The following is a 13,607-nucleotide window of genomic DNA, read 5'->3' as shown; positions in this document are numbered from 1 at the left end:
ATGCTTTCTCACACATCATGTGAGTATACCGAAATACTTACTATCAGAAATTTACTACAGCTGTGGGAAAAATCACAGCTATAAGATCACAGGAAGATTGTGCCATTAGCCAGTCTGCGCAGAACATCCTTCCTCCATAACCCTGCAAATATTTTCCTTTCAAATACATGCCCCGTTCACTTTTAAATCGTACAAGATTCAAGATTCAAGTTTATTTATCACATGTATATCGAAACATACACTGAAACTACTTCTTTACCTCTGAGGTGCAATCTAAATTCCAACCAATCACGACTTGAAAATGTTTGTCCTAATGCAACTTCTGATTTTTTTTAAGACTCCACTTTAATAGGCATACCTGTACACCTGCTCCATTAATGCAAATAACTTTCCAGCCAATCATGTGGCAGCCAATCAATGCATAAAAGCAGGATTTTTGGTGACAGATGGGATGCTTCCGAGTATCTCAGAAGCTGCTGATCTGGGCACACAACAAAATTCGAAGTAAATTTATTATCGAAGTACACATATGTCACCATATGTAACCCTGAGATTCAATGAAAGACTGCACACAAAAGGATGGACAAACAATGTGGGAAAAAGGAAGCAACAAACTGCAAACACGAAAAGAGGAAAAGAAAAAAAGTAATAAATACATACATTAAAAAACAAGTGAATAAATAAATAAGCAATAACTATTGAGAACATGAGATGAAGAGTTCTTGAACGTTGAGTCCATAGGTTGTAGGAACAGTTCAATGATGGGGCTAATGAAGTTGAGATAAGTTATCCCTTCTGGTTCAAGAACGTGCAGAGAATGGTGCGAAAAACAAACAACATCAAGTGAGTGGCAGCTCTGCAGGCAAAAATGTCTTGTTAATGAGAGAGGTCAGAGGAGAATGGCCAGACTGGTTCAACCTAACAAGAAGGCAACAGTCATTTAAATAACCATATGCTACAACAATGGTGTGCAGATGCAGAAGAACATCTCTAAATGCACAATGTGTTGAACCTTCAAGTAGATGGGCTACAGTGGCAGAAGACCATGACCACAGACTCAGTGGCCACTTGATTAGGTACCTCTTGTATAGCTATTGATTGTACTTTGCCGAAAAAAAATCTCAGTTTCGTTCTTCAGTTAAGTTCAAAATGTTTCAAGATCACTGAGCTAAAAGGCAGAGTCAATTTTCATGTGGAGTCAATTTTTTAAATCGCAAGTGAAATCTTAATTAGATTCTTGAATATTAGTACTGGGTATCAGATATTTATAGGCTGAATCTCAAAATGGAGTTCTAAAAGATGTGTAAATTATGTCCAGTCAGGGATTGGAAAGCCTCGACCCAAAGGCTTTTTGCCTTCTTGTCTGCATACAGTCCCTGGAATCAGCCCACACCTTGATAGCGTGAAGGAAGGCTAGGTCTGTTGGCTCAAAGCATGCTGAACTCTAATGGTGTGTCATAGGTGGTGGCAGGGCCTCTACTGAAACAAGAAACCTCCACCCTTAATATCCTCAGAGAGCTTTGACAGCAATTGGACTGTCCGGTGCATTATATGATACCTAAAAATATTTTTTAAATGCTGTTAATAATGCTTCATAAAATCAATAAAACATTTTCAACTGTTGCAAATAATTAATTATATTAAATGACTAAATTAATTAATAATTCCACTGCGTATTTTTCTATGAACCTGCAGTCCCTATTGAAATCAATGGGGTTGTAAATTATCACAGGGCACTTACTGTTAACCAGTAGGTCTAGGACTTTCACATTTTGACTACAGTGCCTAAAAAGCTTGGAATTGCTCCCGTCTAATAAGGTAAATCCCAACCATTCTGAATAGAGTTGCGGACAATTTTCCAGCAAGGATCTATTTACATACACACTATATGCAATATAGAATCCATTGAAGATATCCTTGAATCTATTGAAGTCTAGCCCTATCAGGAGAAAGCCCTTTCCCTTTCTAATTTCTGACTGTCAAATCTTTAATATTTTGAAACCAGTCACAGAAACTGCTTGGGAATCAAAATTAAACACAATATTATACAGTTTACCATTGTTTGTGAAACTGAGCAATTCAATTTATTATATTCTTTGAGATTAATACACCCCCATTGCTTTATTGCATGGATCATCAAAAATAGTTTGGAGAAGCTAATAAAATGAAGAACAACTGGAAAAGAAATAAATAGACATTAACAATTAGTAATATCTCATATTTAGACACTAGCACCTAAACAAAAGTTGACATTCAACTGATGTTAGCATGTCAAATTGAACTGAAGGGATCCATTTAAATGCAGAGATAGCAAGGAAGCCAAGTGTAACCAAGCCGATGATGTGGGACTGCCATTATTCCCACAATTATATCCATGGATTAATATTGAAGAAAAAACTCAAATGTCAATGCCTTGATCTGTGGTTACCTTGATAAATGTCTTTGCTTGAAGTATAGATAAATATTTATCTGTTGTTATAAAATAGCATTCTAAATGACAGAAAAACCTGCATACCTAACCTATAGGAAGGTTGGCCTAAGGATTGGAGAGCTGCTCCCATTTGTCACAAGTGAATTACACATAACACCTATTTAATGTAATTGTGCCCATTCCAAATAGATATCCTGCCTACTGAGAAAATGGACTATTTCACCTTAGTGGGTCTGATATTTTGCTGGTATCACTCACTTAACATGAGAAAATGAAGAAATAATGTGCAATCTATAACCTTCAATTTTACTCTCAGTAAACCCATCAACAGAGAAATACTGATTCAAACACTGTTATATTGCTATTTTAAAATGTCTGCTGGAGTTCCCAACACTATTCACTTATACCTCACACAGACTTTAAACATTGTCTGTTAATTCATCTTTTTACATTATATGTCATTGATGACTTTATGGTAAAGTTTACGGATACTACCAAGATAGGTGGAGGGGAAGGTCATATTGAGAAAGTAGAGAGACTCAGAAGATCTTAGACAGATTAGGAGAATGGGCAAAGAAGTGGCTGATGGAATATAGTGTCGGGAAGTGTATGGTCACGCACTTTGGTAGAAGAAATAAGAGTGTAGACTATTTCTAAATGGAGAGAAAATTCAAAATTCTGAAGTGCAAAGGGACTTAGGAGTCCTTCTGCAGGATCCCCCAAAGATTACTTTGCAGGTTGAGTTGGTGGTGAGGAAAGCAAATGTGACGTTAGGTTTCATTTCAAGAGGATGAGAATATAAAAGCAAGGGGATGTATTGTTGAGGCTTTATGATGCACTGTTGAGGCCTCAGTTGGAGTACTGTGAGCAGTTTTGGGCCTAACATCCAAAGAAAGGATGTGCTGGCATTGGAGAGGGCTCAACGCATGTTCACAAAAATGGTTCCTGGATTGAAAGGCTTGGCATATAAAGAGCATTTGATAGCTGTAGTTCTGTACTCACTGAAATTCAGATGAATGAGGGATGACCTCATTGAAACCTATCGAATACTGAAAGGCCTCAATAGAGTGGATGTGGAGAGGATGTTTCCTATGGTGCAGGAGTCTGAGACCAGAATGGAGAGGTGTCCTTTTAGAATGAAGATGAGTAAGAATTTCTTTAGCCAGAGAGTCATGAATCTGCGGAAGTTCTCGTCAAAGACGGCTGTGGAGGCCAAGGTTGGTATATTTAAGGCAGACGTTGATAGATTCTTGATTAGTCAGGACATGAAACGATACCATAAGGCTATAAGGTATAGAAATAGAATTAGGCCATTTGGCCCATCAAGCCTGCTCTGCCATTTCATCATGGCCGATCCAATTTTCCTCTCAATCCCAATCTCCCGCCTTCTACCGATATTCCTTCATGCTCTGGCCAATCAAGATACAGGGAGAAGGCAGGAGATTGGGGCTAAGAGTGAAAATGGATCAGCCATTACGAAATGGTGGAGCAGACTCGATGGGCCAAATGGCCTAGTTCTGCTGCTATATCTTATGTTCTATGGTCTTATATACTGTGGTCTCTGCCTGAATAATGATCCTGGGCTATGTGGAGGCATGACATACGGCAGGATAATTACAGCAGCTGTGTAATCACACACGCGTGCCCACCTGCCCTACCCACACTTTCTCTGGATGCTATGGAGATTACTCCTATGAGCTTTGACTCACTTGTCATGCACCCAAGCCGCAGAGGAGGCAGCTATGATGTCTGCAGCAACTGCCAGGCCCAGGAAGAATGTACAAAGTATGTTGTAACTCAGCAATCAGGGCTCATCAAAAACCATCTTAATTTTCACTAATGTGTTTTATAGGTTTTGGCATTTTTGAGGGCTCCTGTGATTGGGCATTAGAACAAATGTGGCACTCCTTTAATGCTCCAAATAAGGGTGAAATCCAGTTATTTGGAAATAGATGATAAAAAAATAGCAACAGCATCAATGGTGTGAATGGGATTAAGTGTTTCCACAGATAGAATTTTAATGATAATAAAGATCTTCTTAGAGTTATTTGCAAGTCTATGACATTAACCCGTGACAAAGAAAAAACTGACTGCATCTGCTGGAATCCTAAAAAGCATATTACACCTCAGTAGAAGTATATGATACTTCAGTCAGCTACCTTTCTTCCCCCACTTCTGTTGTCTTTCTATTGATTATTTACTTTTTCTCCTTTCCCAGCTCTCTACGGCTCCAATGATATTATATGCCTGCTTAATATATTTCTTTAATAGTACTCCAAGGATTCAGAAGTCATAATAAGTCCATTACAACAATATCTCTTGAACTCCTGATACCTTTACCTAGTACTAAAAAGTGAACCAAGAATATCTCAGACCCCCATTATACCTTGCCTGACATCGTTAGAATATATTTCCAAAGATAGCAATAGTTTTTGGATACCTTGATCAGTATTTTGATGACTATTGCTCAAGGGATGCCTGTGGTCTCATCAACTTCAGCTGACAAATTAGAGGAATATATTTCTATATCATTCCAATGCCTATCAATGGTATAAGCTGATCAAACATTTTGTATCCATAGTTAAAAGAGAAGCAGTAAAACACTACAATTTACATCTATATTTGTTATTTTTCATCCATGAGTTTCTGTTGTTTTATAAGAAAGGTGATAAATGAAATTTCACATCACCGAAAACTACTTGGTAACTCATTATTGGCCAATGCATTTGTGGGCATTGCAAACATAAGAGAAAGATTAATGGTAGAATGGACAGTGGAGTTGGCCATCTAAGATTACAGTGGGATTTTGTTTTTATTTAGTTGTACTGTACAGTACAGAGTAGACCCTCCAGGCATTTGGAACAGCATTTCCCTAGCAACCCCCGACAAATTGGATTTAACCCATAATCACAGGACAATTTATAATGACCAGTTAACCTGCCTGGTATGTCTTTGGACTGTGGGAGAAAAGCAGAGCTCCTGGGGAAAACCCATGCATTCCGCGGGGAGGACGTACAGAGGATACTGCATTTGAACTCTGAACTCCAGCACCCTGAACTGTAATAGTGTCACACTAACCACTGCACAACCGTGACACCCTGATCATATTCAAACAGGGCAGTGGGCCAAGAAAAGGCAGATTTAGCTTATCTCAGATAAATATCAGGTTGCATTGTAGTAAAATAAATCAAGGCAGGAGTTACATCGTAAATAGAAGAGTCCTGGGACATGTTATAGAACAGAGAGACCTGGAAGTGCAGGTACATAGTTCCTTGAGAGTGGTGAAACAAATAAACAGAGTGGTGAAGAAGCTGTTTAGCACACTTGCCCAGAATATTGAGTGGGTAAGGCTCCATTTGGAGTACTGTGTTTATGCCTCTAAAGTGAAGATGGTACAAATGAGATTTAAGAGGCTGTTACGGGGACAGGAGGATTTGGTTTAAAGGAGAGACTTGATAGTCTGGACCTTTATTTACTGGAGCATGGGGGGGGTCACCTTACAGAGGTTTATAAAACCATGAGGGGCATAGATAAGATGAATAACAAAGTCTTTTTCTCAGGGTAAGGGAGTCCAAAACTAGATTGCATAGGTTTAAGTTGGGAAGGGAAAGATTTAAAAGAGACCTAAGTGGCAACTTCTGCCACACAGTGGATGGTGAGTGTCTGGAAAGAGCTTTTACAGCAAGTGCTTGAGATGTGTACAATCACGATATTTAAAAGGTATATGGACTGTAACATGGATAAGAAGGGTTTGGAGGGATATGGGCCAAACCCAGACACATAGCACATGCTCAATCTGGCAATTTAGTTGGCTGGGACCAGTTGGGCCAAAGGACATGTTTCCATGCAACCTCTTGGATTTATTCTGCCCGTTGAACTTCTGCATCAGCTCCATCTTTTCATGACCAATGCTTCCCTGGGTGCCCGGAGAAACCTTTAGGTCACAGTTTTAATTGAAAGTCTAGGTGTCCGGAATTACTTCCTAATCTATATCGGAAGATCATGGTCATATTGTCTACAGCTGCCGTTAGTTTATGCATGTGATATGGATTCCATTAAGCATTTCAATTGCCAAAATATCCTGGTGAACGTGTGCATTAGTTGATCATAGTCTGCAAATTCTACTAAAATGATCAGGGATTGATCTTTTTAATCTAAATTACAAATAGAATCAGCAGTCAGGTTTTGCGTACTGCAGCATTTCTTACAGAGGTGACGCAATTAGCGATCTGCCATCATTTCATCTCTTAATTCAATTTTTTTAAAGAAGAAAAAAAGTGTTTCCCATACCTCTACCCCGGGATAAATAAAACTGGCGAGTTAATTCGCAAGGAAAAGTTACGTTAACGCGGAAGCATTCAACTGAGTATATTTGTTTTTTAAACCTTGTCACACCGCGTCGCAAAATTATCCATCTAATCCAAGTTTATATGCAAATGAACGATATATCTGGAAAAAGATTCGTTATAAGAGAACCTCTTGCGATAGTTTCAAGTTAAGTTCAGTGAGTCTGAAGCTATTTAACATTGACCGTTTTATATCGGTGTTACAAACATAATGCAATTGGACTGTTGAATTTTAAAAGCAAGCTGTTGAATTCATGCACGAGTTCTTTCAATGCCTACTTAAGAAGCATAAAGGGATGGGAAATGTTGAATAACATTCTCCGTTTCGAGTCTGTTTCCTCGAGGATCTGAAACTGCAACATATAATGTGCATTTTCTACCCTTCGTAGGCCCGCCGAGGTTGTACATTGGTACATTATTTTCCCACAAAATAGCACCTCATAGTAACACTAGTGGAAACGGGTGCTTATTTCGCAAACGGGCAGAATTTGACGCTCAAGCTCACTTATACGTGTGCAATCAGACATCCAGTCATCAACATTTCACCTCCTTCTCCAGCTGGGGGGACAGTAACTGACAACAGACATCCGCGCCAGCTGGGACGTGGATTCCCCCGCATCGGGTATGGACACACTCTGCTTTCTAGACTCACAGGTAGAAAAATTAGCGTGCGTGTTTGTGAAAGCTTCGTTCTACTTTAAGATCAAATCAAATAAACACTAACAGGCGCGCCGCAGTGTCACAGTGCCAATTACAAGGGACGTCTACAGTGTGTAGCAACTGCGACCATGAAGATGCTTTACAGACTATGGCAGACGTGTCAATACAGGCTGGACTCCCTCCCCCTTCTTCCATCCTGTTGACTGAGTATACCCGCGGTTCTCTATGTCTCGAAGAGCCTCTTAAATGGCAAGCTAAAGCGAGATATTTTACATGGGCCGAATAAAGTCCAGAACTACGCTTTCATTCGCCTCCTCATTCTTGTCACACCAATTATTTTCATCGTATCCCTTTATTTGATCTGAAGAGTTGTACTCTATTTACAAACGACTTTCTTGAGAGGATTTACTTCAAACACACATACACAGTGAAACAGTTCGGGAAACATTTCAGAGTAATTTTAAAACCGGATAAGTTCGCATTACTGCGCATTGACATCATAATTTCCGATGAACGGGCAGTTACTATTAGACGGCCGGCCGATTGGTGGCAAGTGAATTGCATTTTGCATACAAGGGGTTTCGGGGGCAACTCTTGCATTCCCACACGGTCGCGGATACAAATGATTGCGGGGCAGGTATGTGAAGAGCTCACCTGTCAATACTGATGACACACAGCGTCATGATAGAAGCGGTGCAGCACATCACATCCATGGCAATGAAAACGTTGCAGAAAACTTGCCCAAATATCCACTGGCCTCCTATCAGGTCGGTAACGATAACAAATGGCATCACGGCCACGGCCACGGACAGATCGGCCAGGGCCAGAGACACAATGAGATAGTTAGAAGGCTGCCGTAGCTTCTTCACGAAACACACCGAGATCATAACTAGACAGTTGCCAGAGATGGTGAGTAAGGTAATGATGGACAGAACGATCCCGATGATCACCTTCTCCGTGTCGCCATAGGGCAGGATTTCCGCTCCGCACTTGGTGGCATTCTGCAGCGGGAAGGTGTCAGCGATGGGTCGAGCGCTTGGTGTGGGCTGCTGGGCAATGTGTAAGATTTTGGGGTCCAGCGACCCAGGGATCATCAAAGGGGTGTTCAGCTCTTCTAGGGCTCCCCCAACGGTATGCCAGCGGAACTTGCTGATATAGCTGCCGTTAGTGTCCATCACCAGGTCCGACAGTGCCCACAGCATTTGTTCGGCGCCGAACCTTTGCTGTTGAAGATGTTCACACAATGTGCAGAGCGAATCCAGACTGGTGATTAATTGGCCGTGCCTGCCTTCGCGGCGTCAATCATTCGACAGAGTAGATTTCTTTCCAGTCACTTTTTGCAGGACATTGGGCTAGTTGGAGAGCCCGTGCAAGCGGGCGGGTGCTGCGGATCCCTCGACTCGGGGCGCGCCAGTGGCGAAATTCGCCCGCTTCCCTTCGTTCCCTGGCATTGCGCAAATTCTCTCCAAAGGTGAGCGGCTTTGAACAAAACCGAAGTCCGAGGAGGAGCAACAGATCCTCGATTTTGGAGAACGGAGAGCGGTCCTTCACACGGAAGTTAGATTTAAAACTCACCGTTTATTTTTCTTCGCTGTATATCCTTGGGAATTCCCTCTATGATGTTACGTTCTGCATGGGTCAAACTCGTCTTTGACTATTTCCATCATTCTGGGCTTAACTCCTGAACACCTTCCCTTTTTTCCGTACCTGGAGGTGCTCTGGTAGATCTCTCCCATGGAGCGCCACCAGAATGACTTCAGAAAATGTATTTTTGAATCTCCCCGTCGATGTTTTGTTTTGTTGTTGTTGTAGCCAGTTTTTTTTAATGGAGCTCTCGGCTCTCTCGTACACGGGGGCTAGGGGACAATTTTTAATGCCAGTGTAATTTATACACCGGCAGCCTGACGTGGCAGGGTGTAAGGTTAGGAGAAAAAAAATATATGGTTCGGTGGGTCTCCGGTTAATCAGCGTATTGATTCAGCTGGGTAATCAAACCGAATTCTTGCCTCTATTTGCGTTGATCCTGCATGGCAAGTGTGAGCTCACAGTTATTCCCACAGACAAACCGGCAACACAAGAATTACAGTAGTTACTTTCTATATGATTGAGTGCACTGTTTCTGACGGCTAATACTTTTTCTTTATTGATTTGTTTAATTTTCTCTTTCATTCCGAAACTTTTATTTCACCTGTTTTAAGCGCTCGTGTTATTCTTGTTTAGACGCTGTTTGATACGATAATGGAAGAGTGCCGGTATTTGTGGCTGCCCGCAGCACATCTTTATGTTGCGTTGGTTGTTGATGCAAACAACGTATTTCACCGTATGTTTTGATGTACATATGATAAATAAATGAATCTGAAACTGAGCTTTAGTCTTTCATTTGGGAGGAGAATTCTCACAGTGAAATGAATTCCCTGTTGCAATGTAGATGGACGACAGACAACCTGTTTCTCTGCGGGGCAGGGCAGGGCCTTTGGTTTGATTACCCAGCTGAATCAATACGTGGGTTAACTGGAGATTCGTCGTCTGCGGAAAACCTGTTTCCTGAGGCTGAAAGTCTCTCTCGGTTGTAGGTGTGCACGCATGCCATTACCACACTGGGAAGGAGTAATGCCAACTAGATAGGCATGGGGATATGTAATGGATTCCTGCTGATAATGCAGGTAGTTTAAAAAAAATTGTGCAGCAGAGAAACAAACCCCCCGGCCTAACATATCCGTGTTGAACTGTTTGCTCTCTATTAATCCTATTTGCCCCATTAAGACCTTATTCCATGCTGGAATTCAGGTTGGAGGAACAACACCTTATATTCCGCCTGGGTAGCCGCCAACCTGATGGCATGAACATTGACTTCTCTAACTTCCGCTAATGCCCCACCTCCCCCTCCTACCCCATCCGTTATTTATTTATTTATTTACACACATTCTTTTTCTCTCTCTCCTTTTTCTCCCTCTGTCCCTCTCACTATACCCCTTGCCCATCTTCTGGGCTTCCCCCCTCCCCCTTTTCTTTCTCCCTAGACCTCCTGTCCCATGATCCTCTCATACCCCTTTTGCCAATCAACTGTTCAGCTCTTGGCTCCATCCCTCCCCCTCCTGACTTCTCCTATCATTTTGGATCTCCCCCCCCCTCTTTCAAATCTCTTACTAGCTCTTCTTTCAGTTTGCCCTGACGAAGGGTCTCAGCCCAAAACATTGACTGCACCTCTTCCTAGAGATGCTGCCTGGCCTGCTGCGTTCACCAGCAACTTTGATGTGTGTTGCTTTATTCCATGCTTTGCCTTTTTAAAGCCCGTCTAAATGCCTCATAAACGTCTCTGATTCCACCATATTCCAAAGAAAACTTGTCGCTAAGGTCCCCTTTAAATCTTCTACCTCTCTCACTTTAAAATGGTGGACTTTTTTTAACGTTCTAACAAGGAGGTAGTTGGAATTTGACTGTCTGCTTTATCTATGGCTCTCATAATTTTATATAATTCTACCAGGTTACAACTCAGCCACCTTTGCTCCAGGAGAAAAAAAACACTGCCTATCCAATGTCTCGTCATTACTCAAGTCTTCCTCCAATCCAGACCACATCATGGTGCGTAAAAAAATTATGTGATTCCATAGGCCTCTGTCCTTGATGTCATGTGTTTTCTGTCTGTCTGTATCTTGTTTTATGGCAGTTGGCATCCAGCTTAATGGTGCATTACCGCCACCCTCTGCTCCAGAATGTGCACTAGACATACATTCTAAATCCCTTCACCCAATCACACACACACACACATATATATATATATACACACACAAACCTACACTTCACCCTCCCATCTTTGACCATCCTAGTATCCTATTCCTGTTTATTCGTCATATTCTATAAAAAACTCCTGTACCCCTTAAAAACGCTAAAAATACCCGGACTTGTGCTCTCTCACCCATGCCCAGCAACCCTTTTAATGTGAATTCCTGCATCCCCAACTCCCTTAATTTATTTCTCATCATCTCTCTCTGTATCCCATACTTCCTGCAACACAGAACTACATGTTCTACTGACTCCTCTTCCTGACATTCCTCACACAATCCTGTCTGGTGTTTCCCTATCATTTTCAATGTTTTGTTTAATGCACAGTGTCCCAGCCTTAACCTAGTCCACACAATTTCCTCTCTTCTGTTTCCATTACCTACCCTAGTAACTGCAACACTCTTTTGTATTTGATATAAATGCCTCCCTTTCCCCTCCCTGTCCCATCTTTCTTGCCACATTCGGTTGACTTTTTCCCAGATTACACACTTAACCTCTGCTTTACTGATACTAATGTGCATTTCCACACTTTCTTTCTTTAACGCCCTCTTTGCCAACTCATCCACCCTCTCATTCCCCTTCACCCCTACATGTGCTGGAAACCATAGAAATTTTACGTGACCTCCCTGATTTGCAATTCTTGTAACTAACTGAAGGACTTCATAAAGTACATCTTGCCAACTGTTTGTGTGAAAAGACCTTAAACTTGCTAGAACTGAGGATGAATCTGAACATATCAATGCTTTGGCTTGTCTGGCTTTCTGCACCCATTGCAACGCAACCAACACTGCCAGCATCTCCACTGTAAACATCCTAACTTATTAGATGTTCTTCTGCTGATTCCAATTTCTTTTGCTGGTATTACCACCCCAAACCCTGTCACTCCTCCCCCTCGTACCCCATCTGTTACTCTTTTTTATGCACACATTCTTTCTCTCACTCTCCTGTTTCTCCCTCTGTCCCTCTGAATATACCTCTTGCCCATCCTCTGGGTCACCCCCCCCCGTCCTTCTTCCCGGACCTCCTGTCCCATGATCCTCTCGTATCCCCTTCTGCCTATCACCTGTCCAGCTCTTGGCTCCATCCCTCCCCCTCCTGTCTTCTCCTATCATTTTGCATCTCCCCCTCCCCCTCCAGCTTTCAAATCCCTTACTCACTCTTCCTTCAGTTAGTCCTGACGAAGGGTCTCGGCCTGAAACGTCGACTGCGCCTCTTGGCCTGCTGCGTTCACCAGCAACTTTGATGTGTGTTGCTTGAATTTCCAGCATCTGCAGAATTCCTGTTGTTTGCACTCCTGTTTCAGGTTCCTTCGCACCATCCGTATAAATGTGAGTATAATCACTATACTTTTCCATCACATGACAGTTAAATGCATTTACCAAATCTGTTTTATATCTTTCTTTCCTTTTTACCTCTAACAAATGCCAGTCTATGTCAGGCCATACAAGCTTCCATGGAGCTACAACCGGATAAACTACTGAAGGACTTATCCTCAGATCAATACTCCACATTCTTTCGCGATATCATTCCCTACCCGACTAAAGCTATCCCTCTGAAACTTCCCATTTTCCCAGCACTCCTGCAACACTCCTTTAGTAGGGTGAGAATCATTGTGCCCCTGCAAGTTAGCCCAGTAGTTTGCCATCAGTTGCATCCTTCTTAGTTCCAAAGGCATTATTCCCATTTCTACCTGTAGGGCTGACACTGGTGACGTTTTAAAAGCCCCACTGCACACTCTCAAGGCCTGAGCCTGAATCACATCCAATTTCCTTATAAGAGACCTAGCGTCATGTGTTTTCTTAACAAGCAGAAATTATATTCAGGCAGATTGGAATTCTACCCATCAAAATTACCAATAGATGCAAACTTCTAAGCATCGTGATGGCATGTCTTGATCCATTTTGAGCAGAAGATTAAACATTTTTTTTTGATAAATGTCTTCACAAAATCTTGAAAAGATATTATTCATGTCTGTGTCATGGTCCGGTCTGTGAAATCTGCATTCCAGTGCACAGTCCAGTTCATCGATCCTTATTCCAGGTTTTCCTGTTTTCCCTTGTTCCATTGGGTGCCTTAATTGAGGCACCTGATTCTCATTTTGGGCTGACACATACATACCTCTGCAAAGCAATGATTCCCTGCTGGACTGTTCCCTTCCGCTCTCCATCCCCATCTTAATCCTGGGCAGTTACTTTGGCAGTTTATCTCAACAGTTACTTTGGCACTAATCTTTGTCTGTAACCTTTGCCTGTTACCTTTGCCTGCTACCTTGCCTGCAATCTCACCTGTGTCCTCGCCTGTATCACTGTCTAGTTCAACTGCCAGAGTGAGACCAGAGCCTTGTCACGCCATGGTAAGGAACTATGTATTGTTGATCTTGGAACTGT

At 41.9% G+C, this 13,607-nt stretch overlaps 1 protein-coding gene across 1 annotated transcript in view; it reads right to left on the bottom strand.

Annotated features, from left to right (window-relative positions):
- Positions 1-8,647, bottom strand: part of LOC134358952 (5-hydroxytryptamine receptor 7) — a 36,031-nt gene extending 27,384 nt beyond the window's left edge. Inside the window, exon 1 of the mRNA XM_063071655.1 lies at positions 8,092-8,647. Coding sequence (XP_062927725.1) covers positions 8,092-8,639 — 548 coding nt within the window. The 5' untranslated portion in view covers positions 8,640-8,647. The remainder of the gene's footprint in view (positions 1-8,091) is intronic.
- Positions 8,648-13,607: the final 4,960 nt, after the last annotated feature.

This window comes from Mobula hypostoma, chromosome 19, assembly GCF_963921235.1.
Source record: "Mobula hypostoma chromosome 19, sMobHyp1.1, whole genome shotgun sequence".
Taxonomy (NCBI): domain Eukaryota; kingdom Metazoa; phylum Chordata; class Chondrichthyes; order Myliobatiformes; family Myliobatidae; genus Mobula; species Mobula hypostoma.
Note: the sequence above shows the minus strand (reverse complement) of the source record. Positions and strands in the feature narration are given on the sequence as shown.